Source organism: Citrus clementina, unplaced genomic scaffold, assembly GCF_000493195.1.
Source record: "Citrus clementina cultivar Clemenules unplaced genomic scaffold, Citrus_clementina_v1.0 scaffold_9, whole genome shotgun sequence".
In the NCBI taxonomy this organism is placed as follows: domain Eukaryota; kingdom Viridiplantae; phylum Streptophyta; class Magnoliopsida; order Sapindales; family Rutaceae; genus Citrus; species Citrus x clementina.
In genome coordinates, this window is record NW_006261964.1 from 27,282,210 (window position 1) to 27,296,476 (window position 14,267).

The 14,267-nt window shown below is 33.5% G+C and overlaps 3 protein-coding genes across 3 annotated transcripts; 2 read left to right on the plus strand and 1 right to left on the minus strand.

The window, feature by feature from the left end:
- Nucleotides 1-686: 686 nt before the first annotated feature.
- LOC18032035 (acid beta-fructofuranosidase 1, vacuolar) lies at nt 687-5,349 on the plus strand. Its single transcript, XM_024190995.1, has 7 exons — nt 687-1,327; nt 1,591-1,599; nt 3,189-4,045; nt 4,146-4,307; nt 4,395-4,612; nt 4,701-4,788; nt 4,899-5,349. The coding sequence occupies exons 1-7, from the start codon at nt 934-936 to the stop codon at nt 5,097-5,099; spliced, it is 1,929 nt and encodes a 642-aa protein (XP_024046763.1). The 5' UTR covers nt 687-933; the 3' UTR covers nt 5,100-5,349.
- An 898-nt stretch (nt 5,350-6,247) lies between these two features.
- On the plus strand, nt 6,248-9,577 carry LOC18033036 (wall-associated receptor kinase-like 22). Its single transcript, XM_006421614.2, has 3 exons — nt 6,248-7,404; nt 7,816-7,968; nt 8,306-9,577. Exons 1-3 carry the CDS (start codon nt 6,543-6,545, stop codon nt 9,367-9,369), a joined length of 2,079 nt encoding a protein of 692 aa, XP_006421677.2. The 5' UTR covers nt 6,248-6,542; the 3' UTR covers nt 9,370-9,577.
- A 1,960-nt stretch (nt 9,578-11,537) lies between these two features.
- On the minus strand, nt 11,538-12,185 carry LOC112100129 (replication factor A protein 1-like). The gene is made up of 3 exons (XM_024188448.1): nt 11,966-12,185; nt 11,775-11,862; nt 11,538-11,661 (listed from the first exon to the last, which is right to left on the minus strand). The coding sequence occupies exons 1-3, from the start codon at nt 12,183-12,185 to the stop codon at nt 11,538-11,540; spliced, it is 432 nt and encodes a 143-aa protein (XP_024044216.1).
- Between the last annotated feature and the right edge of the window lie 2,082 nt (nt 12,186-14,267).

Sequence of the window (14,267 nt, forward strand, 5' to 3'; positions counted from 1 at the left end):
ATTCTGACGGAAACGGGAATATACACAAAATATTGGAGATGACTACTGGGAGATTGATCCCCTCCCCTCCCCATTGTCATCCCTAATGCGAAATAAAAAAAGAAAAGAAGTATGAAAAGAACAACAAACCAGTAGATTAAAAAGAATAATAATAATAATAAATAGATAAAAAAAAAACAAGAAGCAAGACACCTCCCACATTGACATAATTGAAGCTGTTGGGATAAAAATTGATTAAACAAACAACATGGCCTGTCCCGGCTAGCAGTTTCATTTAATGGCAGTTGTAACGTGAGCTACTCGTCACAAAATTTTTTTTTCTTTTGGAAAATAATTCACCAATTTGAAAAAAACAGCTCCCATCATTGATTGTTTTTTGGATTCTTTACTGTTGTTCTCTCGTTTTTTTACTGGAAGATACGAAGCTAATTGGAAATTATAACTTTGTCATTACCAAATTGTTCACATAAGCAGATCAACTTAATATTTTTAGTAAATTAATAATAAAGCTTTCATATTATTGACCATTTAATTATAAACAAGAATAACTCTCCATTTCCAAGAAATTTCTAATTCTTGACTCCTATTAATCAACCTTCATTTCTACACCGGCTGTGGTCAAGTTTTTGAAATTAATTTCCTGAATAACCCATTTGCATAATTGTCTTCTTTTTCAATCTCTCTCTCTCTTTGTCCCTCCGTCTTATGTCCAAAGTAAATTGGACAGCCACCAATACATTTTGTTCTTACCAAAAAGCTTTAAAATTTACCATAAATCCAACATCTTCTAAGCAAACAGTTCATTGACACATAACCAGAAAACTCCCTCTTTCTTCTCTCGCTCTCTCTTTCCATCTCTCAAATTCTTTCTATTTAAACCCCATTTCACCATTCTCGTTATTATTCTCATTCTCCTTCTCAACACACCCAAAAATGGACACCCCATACCATCATCTCCATGCACCACCACACTACCCTCCCTTGCTGCCGCAGGAGCAGCCCTCTGACGCCGGACCTCCGGCGAGTCACCGGAAACCCTTCAAGGGTTTTGCCGCAATCCTTGCCTCGGTCATTTTCCTCCTATCACTAGTCGCATTAATCATCAACCAAACCCAAAAACCGCTGCCATCGCAGAACAACATCGTTCCGACGTCAAAACCTACGTCGTTTTCGAATCCGGAGCCACGGGGCGTGGCCGAAGGCGTATCAGCAAAGTCAAATTCGCATCTTCTGCGTAATATTAAAGGGTCATATAATTGGACAAACGCAATGTTTACCTGGCAAAGGACTAGCTTCCATTTTCAGCCTGAGAAAAATTGGATGAATGGTAGGTGCAACAAATTAAGAGATTTCATGAATCACGTGATTTTTTTAATTATTAGTTTAATGACTTTCCATATTTGGTACTTAAGATAAGATTCGTATATTTTTTTATTTGTCACTTTATGTTGCACATCGGTTTAATCTTTCTGGGTAGCACCTTTTGTTAATTTTATAATTGATTTTCTGATTCTTTTTCTTTTTGGCTTGTTCTACTGATTAATTCAACTTGTGCTCCTTGGTGGGGGATTCTGGGTGATTCGGCTTCAGATCCTAATGGTAAGTCTTCTAATTAAGTGTTTCTCTGTCTAGCAAATTATTTATTTAGCATTATTGTTATGGGATTTTAAGGATAAATTAAACTTGATTTGATGTTATAATAGTGAAGAATGACGCCAAAAGAACCAGCAATGTGTGTTTGGGGGTGATATGAAGTTTGGTCTGGGACTCTAGGTTTGTTGCTTTCGTTGTTTTTTGTTTTGGAATAGTAATAAATGCATGGGGCCTGTCTGACTAGGAAGACGTTATCTGCTCAGAATTGACATGCTCCTCAGCTTGCTCCATCATCAGGCTGATCATAATTGATAAGTCATTCATCAGTGAGGTCTATAATTTTTTTTAAAAAAATTATTATATGATTTATCATTGATGAGAAAGTCTTAGGTAGTGCTGAGACTATCCAATACTTTCTTTCAATTTATTAATGCACGTCGCATTAGTAAGAATGAAAATAATGAGTCATATTATCATACAGTCACTCTGCTTTTTTCATTACAAATTCTAAATCTTTCGATACAAAAAGTGTTCATAAATAAGTTAGGAATAATATTAGACTTCTAAATAATTTCTTAGTATTTTTATTTCAAGCACTGACGTGGTACTGATTTATTGGATGATCAGTTTAAAACTTTAAAAACTTATTTCTTCCTTATCTCATTATCTAATAAATGAATGTTATATAATTTGAAAGTGTAAGAATAAAGATTCTATTTTACAAAGTATGATATTATTCACAGGCACTGCTAGTAACGTTTGCCATAGAAACCTCTATCTACCCACCCTATACTTGATAGTTTGTGGCACTATTTTACAACTAGGGTGACTTAAAAAGCCGAAACCCCTCAATCCATTACATAAGTCCTCACAGAAATAAAGTTTAGAATTTCAAATCTAATGTATCAAACTCAAAGTTCTCATTTCAGTAGCAATAAAATTTCAAAATTTGCATTTGCTTGGGACAGAAGAATACAAGGGGCTGGATCACGTGATTACTGATGAGTCCATGGGCGTGTATGCTGACTCGAAAGCAACCAAGGCCATGTATTTTTCGGTAGCTAGTGAAATTCTCTATGCTTTGTCTGCGGCTAGGAAATGAACAAGTAAGAATTAATTAATAATAAAATGATGTTACAATAAACGGAAAGTATTGATGAAGTTGTAGGCCAATCAAATCCAGGTACAGGAACGCACATGGCTTACCTGGCATGAAAATATTGGACTGTCAGTGGGGCCCCCCTATGATACGACCTTTTTGTTTTTTTATTTGGAGTATCATTCGTCTTGTCCCATGATATAATTATTCCTTCTTCATTTGATGTCTTTGGGTGAAATTATTATATTTAAGAAAAAAAAGTTACCAAAGAAATTGAAGTCTGAAATGGCACTATCAAAATTAACTGTAATTGATTATTTTGAATTAAAATAATAATTAGTTTGGGTTCTGTTTAAATATTAGTGCTCTTACTTACAAAAAATAAAATAAAATGTATAGTTCATGATTGTTGGATAGCACGTGGTTAAATCTCAAATGTGTAGGAATACTTTTTCTCTTGGCTACCATTTGTGTGACGAAAATTCTATGATTGCAGGTCCATTATTTTATAAGGGATGGTACCATCTGTTCTATCAATACAATCCTGATTCAGCTGTATGGGGCAACATTACGTGGGGCCATGCTGTGTCAGCGGACCTGATTCACTGGCTCTATCTCCCAATTGCGATGGTCCCCGATCAGTGGTATGATATCAACGGTGTGTGGACGGGGTCCGCCACGATCCTTCCCGACGGCCAGATCGTAATGCTTTACACTGGGAGCACTGATAAATCAGTGCAGGTGCAAAATCTTGCATACCCGGCAGATCCCTCTGACCCTCTCCTCCTTGATTGGGTCAAGTACCCGGGTAACCCGGTATTGGTGCCCCCACGTCACATTGGACCGAAAGACTTTAGGGACCCAACAACTGCATGGGCCGGGCCTGACGGAAAATGGAGGCTCACAATTGGGTCAAAAATTGGTAAGACGGGTATTTCGCTTGTGTACCAAACGACCGACTTCAAAACTTACGAGCTTTTGGATGAGTATTTACATGCGGTTCCCGGTACGGGTATGTGGGAATGTGTGGACTTTTACCCTGTTGCAATAAACGGGTCAGTTGGTTTGGATACATCCGCCACTGGTCCGGGAATTAAGCATGTGTTGAAGGCTAGTTTGGATGATACAAAGGTGGACCATTATGCAATCGGGACCTATAACCCGGAGAACGACAAGTGGACACCCGATAACCCGGAAGAGGATGTGGGTATCGGGTTAAAGTGGGATTATGGGAGATACTATGCATCGAAGTCATTCTATGACCCGTACAAAAAGAGGAGGATCGTGTGGGGATGGATAAATGAAACTGATACTGAATCTGATGACTTGGAAAAGGGATGGGCATCTGTTCAGGTACAATTCTTGAATCTTGAAAATGCAAATTTTATTTTTTTTCTCCATATTCATTTGACAAAGCAAGTACCTAATTTCTTTTATTTTGTTCAACATGTAGACCATTCCAAGGACTGTGTTATATGACAACAAGACTGGATCCAACGTAGTTCAATGGCCAGTTGAAGAAATAGAAAGCTTGAGACAGAACAGTACAGTGTTTGAGGAAGTAGTTGTTGAGCCTGGATCAGTAGTGCCACTGGATATTGGCGTGGCCACACAGGTTATATTACACACCATCAGTCTCAAATTACTTGTCACATTAATTTGGTTACTCATATTCTGAAAAAAAATGTATATTGGCATGCAGTTAGACATATCTGCAGAGTTTGAAACTGAGTTATTGGGATCAGGAGCTACGGAAGAGGGCTACGGATGCAGCGGCGGCGCCGTTGACAGGAGTGCAATGGGGCCGTTTGGGCTGCTAGTCAATGCACATGACTCACTTTCTGAGCTAACACCAATATTTTTCCGTTCCTCTAATACAACAAATGGAACGAACACTTACTTCTGCACAGATGAGACTAGGTTTGTTTGTTTTGAATCAGAACTTATACCATTTGATTGCCCTTTTGAAGTATCAAACAGAATATGTAAATGTTTGATATGAATGCAGGTCATCGTTGGCTCCTGACGTTTTTAAACAAGTTCATGGAAGCAAAGTTCCTGTGCTTCAAGGTGAAAAATTGTCAATGAGGATATTGGTAAGTCATATTTGGAAAATTATGTCACAAGGGTCTGCTTAGAGTGCTTTAAGTGATGAAGATTGAGCACTAGAATCTTATGAATTACAAAAAAAAAATTGTTGATTCAGGTCGATCATTCAATTGTGGAAAGCTTTGGCCAAGGAGGCAGGACAGTCATAACATCGAGAATATATCCAACAAAGGCAATTTATGGAGCTGCAAGGTTATTTTTGTTCAATAATGCAACTGGGGTGAATGTTAAGGCAACTCTCAAAATATGGCGGCTGAATTCTGCCTTTATTCATCCTTTCCCATTGGATCAAATTTAAAAAAAAATATTTGTAAATCCATTTGAGTCGATAGTGTCAAAGTTCTTCAGTGCTGGTGGTTGCCACAATTGAGTAATTCTTGAGGCAACCAACTATATTCATTATTTATTCTGTTATTTAATTTTTTGGTAGTGCTGCAATGCAATCAGTTCTATGTTTGTAAGTATGCCACTTTCCCATTCATTTTGAGAATAATCCAATTATTGATATTCTCTTAGCCCCTGTTCTTGCAGGGTTTTTCTCCTTTCAATCTCTCTGGAGCACATAGCATACTGTTCTTGCAGAAATTTGTTGACATGACTACACCAGCATCGTTAGCTACCTCTAAATTACTGTGTCATTTAGGTGTAATTAAAAAGATTTTAATGGAAACGGATATGCGGCACAGACATTTTAGATAATTTTTGAAAATACAAAGATTAACGGAATAATTGGCTCCAGAGAAGCATTTACCTTAAATGGAAAAATTATTTTAAAGGTATGAAATTTTGTTTCATCCAAACGAACTACTCGATCTATATTTTTACTCCGACTGAATTTTGGTTTCATTTCATACTTTAAGTAAATTATTTAGTAAAACCTCTATAATTTAATACTCAACAAATTGATAATCTTTATCATATAATAATTTTTTGTGATCTCGATTTAGGTCAAAGGGATAAATTAATAGTTTCGGTAATTTAATAAGATAATATTTTTCTAAAAATTCTTATATATCTTTGCAGTCCTATTCATATCATAAATTACTAATTTGCTGAAATTACAAATATAATTGTTATGACATTTTATTAAATAAGATATGACTCTATTATTACTTGTTTTTGTTCTTGAAATTGAAATAAAGTTGGATCTCATCTTTAATTTTGCTTATTGCTTCATTAAGTTCAGGGGTTGAATTTTGAAATTGAAAGAATTTTATTTTATTTTTTGTTATTTTATTTTATATTTAGTGGACTTATTCATTTTTAATTGATTAGATTGATAAAATACAATAATTTTTTAGTTAATCAAAATGCTTGTTCATTGAATTGCATAGACTATCTATAAATTAATATATTATTAATTTATTGATTAATTAATTTCTCTTTAAATTAATAGGTTTTGTAGGGTCATGACACTATTTATTTATACAGATTTTACTATATAATGATGAAATGTTAAATTCTGAAAAAAAAATTACTTGAAATTAATTTTAACTTAAAGTTGAAGAAAGGTGATATGATATTGTAGTATATGACTCCCAATTTATCGAGTGATGTACTAGCTGGAGCCTTACCATATTGATGGATGTGAACAAACATTGGGATTTATGCACGTAGGAGAAGAACTTGAATACTTGAGAGAGGGCCCGGGGCCAATTGAAAGTCAAGATTGGCCTGCCGAAATTAATATCTGGCTTTTAAGTTGCAGGACTTTTCTTGGCAGTTTTATTAAGAGCAATATATGCACTTTCTGAACTTAAAAAAAAAAAAAACTGAGTTTAAGCCGCGAATGGCTATGCATCTTTGTCTGGTGTTGTTGCAGATTATTGTTTTGCAACTCAGGCCGATCAGAGCATCAGAAAAATTTCTCTGTCCAACTGAATGTGGCAACGTCAGCATCAGCTATCCCTTCGGAATCGGAAAAGGGTGCCACTTTGACAAGGGTTATGAAGTAATCTGTGATAACTCTTCCGGCTCTCCCAAAGCTTTACTTGCCAGCGTCAACAAGCTAGAAATATCGGGTTTTTCTCTTTTTTCCATGTTCACGGTTGAAGTCAATGTTCCTGCAATTTCTTTAAACGGCGGTGGGAAGAACAGGACAAGCAATAATATTGGTAAAGGCGTCATCGACTTATCAGGTACCCCCTTCACCTTTTCGTCTGGCAATAGATTCATAGCCATAGGCTGTGACCGGGAGAATGATTCATCCGATTTTGGTGGATGCCTGTCCATTTGCACTTGTGATCCTACTCTCTACCCTGCTTGCTATGATTCCCTATGCCCCCTTCCTCCTCAGGTTTTTATTGCACAAACATACATCGATTCTGGAAACATTCCTCAGAAATGCCAGTCTGGTTTCGTAGTTGAAGAAGATTGGGTCAACCACAATTACCTGACAAATCCTCATGATTTGAAAGATCAACCACAAGTTCCTGCAATGTTGAACTGGGGAGAAAAGAAAGGCAGCTGTGATGAAGAATATAACTCACATTCTATTTCTTGTAATTTGCAGAAAACACGTTGTTTAACACAATTAAGCTCAGGCCATGTATGTCTTTGCTCAAGTGGTGGCAACTATAGCCTAGAGAAAGGACGCTGCTCAGGTACAAACTGGTAAAAACAGGGGTATTCCAAAAGCATTGTTTCTTTTTTATTCACATGTTCCATATGTGTATAAACATGAGCAATAAGTGAATGGAAAAGGAGAAAAGATATGCTATTGAACCAATCAAGGCTTTTTCATTAAGAGTGATTTTGTCAATTGATATAGTATTCATTCATAGATGGTGAAATAGTTAAATAAGTAATTCTGTGAGTTATGAAATTTATCATCCAATAGATAAACGAAAATTTTTTATTTTTTAAAACATTAGTTGGGGTACTTGTCAATGAGTGAAGTTTTGCAATTACTCTTAACTATGAACAAAAATGGCGGAATTTGATTTAGTTGAAACCATGATTTAATTTGATGTTCTCATTTTTTTTTTTTCTTTTTGTCTTTTGGCTTTGTGCAGGTTGGTTGATTTGTAATACCTCAAGCGGCTACAACTGCTCCAAATGTCCTGACGGTTATGCCTCAAATCCTTTACCTGATCCTTTTGCCGATGATCTTTGCAAAAAAGTTTTCATCAAATCTCGCAAATCTCGGGTTAAAGCTATTATTATAGGTATGCACATCAGTTCTATTTTATACTTGAGTAACGATACACATTACAAATTTTTTATCCTAAATTTAATCCTAAATAATGTGTCATTAATTGAATGGTTGCTAATTTTTTACAAGATCTAAATGAATGAATTATATCGTCTCACTAAATATTTGATGAATACCACATCATTTCGGATAAGTTTTTAGGATAAAAAATTTAGAATGTGTAACAATACTCTTATATACCCTTTAGCTCCTACCTCCCAACAAAGTGAATTCGTGTTTACAACTAAAAAAAGCTACTTATAAATGATCTCGATTGTGTGTGTTTTAATTATTGTACTCAAGCGCTGCAGGTTGCGGTAGTGGGCTGGGATTATTCATTCTACTCATTGGAATATGGGGGCTGCGCAAGTTCGTGAAAAGAAGAAGAGAAATCAAGCTCAAGCGGATGTTCTTTAAAAAAAATGGTGGTTTATTATTGCAGCAACAATTGTCTTCTAATGAAGGTAATATTGAGAAAACAAAATTGTTTACAAAAATGGATTTGGAAAAGGCCACTGACAATTACAATGCCAATCGAATTCTTGGTCAAGGAGGCCAAGGCACCGTATACAAAGGAATGTTGGCTGATGGAGGAATTGTGGCCGTTAAAAAATCTAAACTAGTGGATGAGAGTAATGTTGAGCAATTCATCAATGAGGTGGTGATTTTGTCTCAAATTAATCACAGAAATGTTGTTAAGTTGTTGGGAAGTTGTTTAGAGACAGAAGTTCCTCTTTTGGTCTATGAATTTATTCCAAATGGAACTCTTTATCATTACTTACATAATCAAACAGAGGAGTTCCCAATCACATGGGAAATGCGTTTACGCATTGCTATAGAAGTCTCAGGTGCTATGTCTTATTTGCATTCAGCTACATCTATTCCCATTTATCATCGAGACATCAAGTCTTCAAACATACTTTTAGACGATAAATATCGAGCCAAAGTTTCAGATTTTGGGGCTTCTAGAACTATTAAGGTTGATCAAACTCACTTGACCACACGAGTACAAGGAACTTTTGGATATCTAGATCCAGAGTATTTTCGGTCAAGTCAATTTACTGAAAAAAGTGATGTATATAGTTTTGGAGTAGTTCTCGTTGAGCTTTTAACTGGACAGAAACCTATCCGTTCAACTGACGCTGAAGAAGATAGAAGTTTAGTGGGATTTTTTCTCCAAGCAATGAATGAGGACCGTTTGTTTGAAGTTCTTGAAGCTCGAGTTCTTAAGGAAGGCAAGGAAGAAGAGATTATCACTGTTGCCATTCTTGCAAAAAGATGCTTAAACATGATCGGGAAAAAGAGACCTTCAATGAAAGAAGTAGCATTTGAACTAGGGGGTATTAGAGCATCAATTGGATCTTCCAGTTTGTAGCATAACTGTGAAGAGATTGATTTCGTGGGTGGTGACAATACTAGACATTCCGGAACTGATTACTCTTCCACCGGGTCAATTTTAAACAGTGTTGCTTATTCTACAGATGCAGACCCTTTAATTTCAAATTAGTGGCGAAAAAAGCGAAGGTTTTTCTTCTAATGTATGTATTTTTATTTCATAAATGAATAAAATTGTGGAATTTCACGATATGCTTCTCGTATTCTTTACTGGTTTTTACTTTAGAATAAAACACGTACAGTTTGATGTTTATTTGTAAGGGATAATGTCAATAAAGAAATAAAGGAAAGGCAGATATATTCCAGTAAGGCATGACCAGATATGTAGCATATAGTCGATTTCTAGAACCCTTATTTCCGATTTCATACTGCTAAGTAATGCTTGGAATTATCACAAAATGAATGTATAGCATGTAAATACAAACTACATTTTGCAAAGGAAAGCATGGAATCTATAATGCACAAGTAATGTAGGAAAAGCAGTAAACAAGATGAGTCGAGAAACCACAAAACCATAACCTGTGCCTGTGAAATCGAAGGATTCATCATGCACAACATGTAACAAAAGCCAAATTTCAGTTCATAATTAGATTCTAAAGAATGAACATTGGATTTTTACTCAAGGAGTGAACTGTGATGCACAAACTCCGGTAGGAAATTACCAATGTGTTCTTCTGAGGGATTATGGCAATTGGGCATGGTTTGTAAGAATATTTCACAAAAATAGTACGTGAGTAGTTTAATACACCAGATGTTTGATGAAATAATACACTGAAATAAAGCGATAAAACCTTCGGAGGAAAGCGCCACACAGGGTGCAAATTCTGAAATTTAAGAATAAATAGAGGCATGTTAAAAGGGGTAGTGCTATAATTTTGATGGCAAAGTTTCAATATAAGCTTGTTCGAGAATAAGTGATCCAAAAATGATCCCTGGGAAATGCCTTCAGAGTGTACAGAATAAAGGAATTAAACTAGAGCAGACGATATGGCAAATTTGCTACTAATGCCCCTGTAAGACCTATCAGATTCAGTTTAGCTTGCATGCCTACTAGAGGTGGCAAAAATACCCTTCTGGTTCGGATCCAGACTGTTCATGGACCGTACCCGGGCGTTGTGGGCCGGGTATTACTCGGTCCGGATATGAAGTCAGGTCGGTCTTGAGTATCACTTGATAAATCCGGAACCCGGATTGTATTAAAAAAATATTATAAAATATATATTATTTTAAATATTTATATTTATATTTATTTAACTCATTTATTATACATATATAAAGTTTTAAACACTTAAAGTTTATATTTTCATGTCAAATTTTATTGAAATAAATTTAAAACTTATAAAATTACCAATATATATATACACACACATATAATATTAAAAAAATAAAATTCGAGTACCCGAATTAAAACCCAGCCCGGACCGGTTGCATTCGGGCAGGGTTCGGTCATTGCAATACCCGGACCCGGGGTTTTGCCATCCCTAATGCCTACAGATAAAGAAAGAAACAATGTTTGTAGCGGAAGAAAATCACAGACAGCAGTGTTTACTGAATCTGAATGATTAAGTTGAAATTATCATTATTTTATTACTAGGAAATAAAACCGTGCTTCGCGCGGCTTTAGAAAATAAATTTAATATTATCAATTTTTTTCTTTGCACTCGATAAAATTGATAAAAAATATAAATTAATTTTTTTTAAAATGAGGTAGCCTTATAAAACTAATGTTATTTATGAAAATTAACTACTTTTTTGTTAACGTTAAAAATATATATTAACGTGTATAGTCTAAGTGTACAGACCTTATACCTTTTGTAGTTGATAAGTTCCAAATTAAATTTTGTAATTGAAGATCCTTAGCAATGCGTCGAATTATAAAAGAAATAAGTAAAATACATGTAAAGACTTTTACTAACTTGCACAACGTTGGAGATGGTAGAAAATCTTTCAATTAATGATGCTACATAATCTATTTGAAGATTTATGTAGATTTTGCTTGCACTTGTGGCAGAGAAATTAACCTCACCTATTTAGAGCAAATGTAACTTAAAACGAAACTTGAACAAAATCCAAAATTGTGTATAATATTAAAATAGCCACATTGCATTTGAAAATATTAATTAGTGGGATCTAAATAAAATAATCACCTTAGAATTTTTTAATGGTTGTAGAAGTTACTATCACAATACAAGGACCCTCATCTTTCTTGTACAAGTTTGGATCAAACATCTCCCCTAACTTTCCCCATAAAGTAATCTTTGTTGTTACCGAGCTATCCATAAAAATTAACAAAAGTTAATAATGTAAAGAGAACCAATAATTAAAAAATAACATAAATAACTAAAAAATATAAAGTCGTAGTTTTCTTGATTATATTCAACTTACTAATCCGTTAGAATTTTTATATCTCTTTTTTGCCAACCAGCTCCAACGATCTCAATATCACCCACACCACATAAACTTCCGATAACATCTGTAATATTATGGAAAAATAACATAAACATGTTAAAACATAAGGATTAATAATTTCTAATATACACTTAAAGATTAACAAACATTAATAATTAAAAAAATACCTGAGAGGATTGTGTTATCATTCACACGTAAATCAATCAAATTCGGAGATACGAATTGAAATCCATTAATTGGAATCTTGACAGTTCCTTCTTCTAACCTCTTAAGAGAAATTATAACCAAGAAAATAATCTTATACTGATTTGAAAGTGGTCTGTACTCGCCTGTAGTTGAAACAACTTTCAAATTCTTGACATTGTACAAAGAACCCTCACTCAACATGTGCTTAAACCTTGTCACTAAAGTTTTCCTGATTGTTGCATGAATTGGATTTTCCTACCAAAAAAAAAAACACATACTACATTAAGTGTGAAACAATTGGGAAAAAAAATTAGAGAAAACAATGGGAGAATGAATTTTCTATACAACATTTTCATCAATAAAAATTATGTCAACACTAATCAATTCTCTATTTTTTTTAGTATTAGTAGACTCCCACATCCTACAAAGCCTAACCCTTATCATCCAACTATCTTTATCATTATTCAACTCATGAAGAAAGAGTACTCCATGAAGCACACAATACTAAAAATTTAAATAAATCAAACAATAAAAATACAAGTATTTTTCTAAAGAGGGTGTTGATTAAATAAATTAAAAAAAAAACTAAACATAACAAATCTTAAATATTTAGTGTTTAGAGAGCTTGAAGAAGCCAAAAGGCACTAAACAAAAGGTTGCATAATTAAATATGAGATTATGACATTAAAATTAGGCTCTAGTTGCATTATTGAGAGAAGATGAAAAAACCTCTCTTCCTATGTTAATTTGTTGATGTATTTTAAGTCACTAAAGTTTAATTGCTAGCATAATAAAATTTGAAGGAGCCAAAAGTCACTCAACAAAAGGTTGCATAATTAAATATATGATTATGACATTGAAATTAGGCCCTAGTGGCATTGTTAAGGGAAGATGAAAGAACCTCTATTCCTATGTTAATTAATTCATGTATTTTAAGCCACTAAAGTTTAATTGCTAGCATAATAAAATAAATGAATGCTTCAAAAGACTTATAATTAATTATTATTAATGGTTACATATTGTTGGATTTAAATAGAAAGAGGAAGAAACATGTACAAAGAATATTCACCAATATTTTAGATATTTTAGATAATAGAAAATATAAAAAGATGAGGTTGAGGGAAGATAAAAGAACCTCTCTTCCTATGTTAATTAGTTTATGTATTTTAAGGCACTAAAGTTTAATTGATAGCATAATAAAATTTGAAGAATGTTTCAAAAGACTTATAATTAATTATTATTAATGGTTATATATTGTTGGATTTAAATAGAAAGAGGAAGAGACATTAAAATTATTAAAATTAAATTTAGGCCCATAATTAAATATAAGATTATGGCATTAAAATTAGGCCCTAGTGACATTGTTGAGGGAATATGAAAGAACCTCTCTTCCTATGTTAATTAATTGATGTATTTTAAACCACTAAAGTTTAATTGCTAGCATAATAAAATAAATGAATGTTTCAAAAGACTTATAATTAATTATTATTAATGGTTACATATTGTTGGATTTAAATAGAAAGAGGAAGAAATATGTACAAAGAATATCCACCATTCTTCATATGTTAATTAGGTGATGTATTTTAAGGCACTAAAGTTTAATTGATAGCATAATAAATTTTGAAGAAGCCAAAAGACAATCAACAAAAGGTTGCATAATTAAATATGAGATTATGGCATTAAAATTAGGCCTTAGTGGCATTGTTGAGGGAAAATGAAAGAACCTCTCTTCCTATGTTAATTAATTCATGTATTTTAAGCCACTAAAGTTTAATTGCTAGCATAATAAAATAAATAAATATTTCAAAAGACTTATAATTAATTATTATTAATGATTACATATTGTTGAATTTAAATAGAAAGAGAAAAAAAGTACAAAGAATATCCACCAATATTTTAGATATTTTAGATAATAGAAAATATAAAAAGATGAGAAGATGAAAAATTAATCACTCCATTGAATTAATGAAAAATTATGGATCATAATTCCTTGTGAGATAGTGGAGTTATAGAGAAGCTAAAGGTTGCTAATGGGAGATAGTGGGGAGACTAAGAGATATATGTTATAAACATCTACATTTATTTTAATAAATTCATAACACTCCCCCTTGGATGTTCATTACAAAGAATATGCCTCATTAAAATCTTTACATAATTGTTATTGTGTAATAACAATCAAATTAAATATGAGAAGATGAAAAGTCAAATCTAAAAAAAATTATCTATTTATTAGATAATAGAGAATATACAAAGATGAGAAATGGTGATGCCACATCACTTCCT

Excerpts from the sequence above, each read along its gene's own strand:
- LOC18032035 (XM_024190995.1), top strand. The coding sequence starts at position 934 with ATGGACACCCCATACCATCATCTCCATGCACCACCACACTACCCTCCC. Across the intron at positions 4,046-4,145 it reads AGGGATGGGCATCTGTTCAG|ACCATTCCAAGGACTGTGTT; the intron begins GTACAATTCTTG and ends TTCAACATGTAG. Across the intron at positions 4,613-4,700 it reads TTCTGCACAGATGAGACTAG|GTCATCGTTGGCTCCTGACG; the intron begins GTTTGTTTGTTT and ends ATATGAATGCAG.
- LOC18033036 (XM_006421614.2), top strand. The coding sequence starts at position 6,543 with ATGCACTTTCTGAACTTAAAAAAAAAAAAAACTGAGTTTAAGCCGCGA. Across the intron at positions 7,405-7,815 it reads AGAGAAAGGACGCTGCTCAG|GTTGGTTGATTTGTAATACC; the intron begins GTACAAACTGGT and ends GGCTTTGTGCAG. Across the intron at positions 7,969-8,305 it reads GGTTAAAGCTATTATTATAG|GTTGCGGTAGTGGGCTGGGA; the intron begins GTATGCACATCA and ends CAAGCGCTGCAG.
- LOC112100129 (XM_024188448.1), bottom strand. The coding sequence starts at position 12,185 with ATGTTGAGTGAGGGTTCTTTGTACAATGTCAAGAATTTGAAAGTTGTT. Across the intron at positions 11,863-11,965 it reads TGATAACACAATCCTCTCAG|ATGTTATCGGAAGTTTATGT; the intron begins GTATTTTTTTAA and ends ATAATATTACAG. Across the intron at positions 11,662-11,774 it reads ATAAAAATTCTAACGGATTA|CTCGGTAACAACAAAGATTA; the intron begins GTAAGTTGAATA and ends TTTTATGGATAG.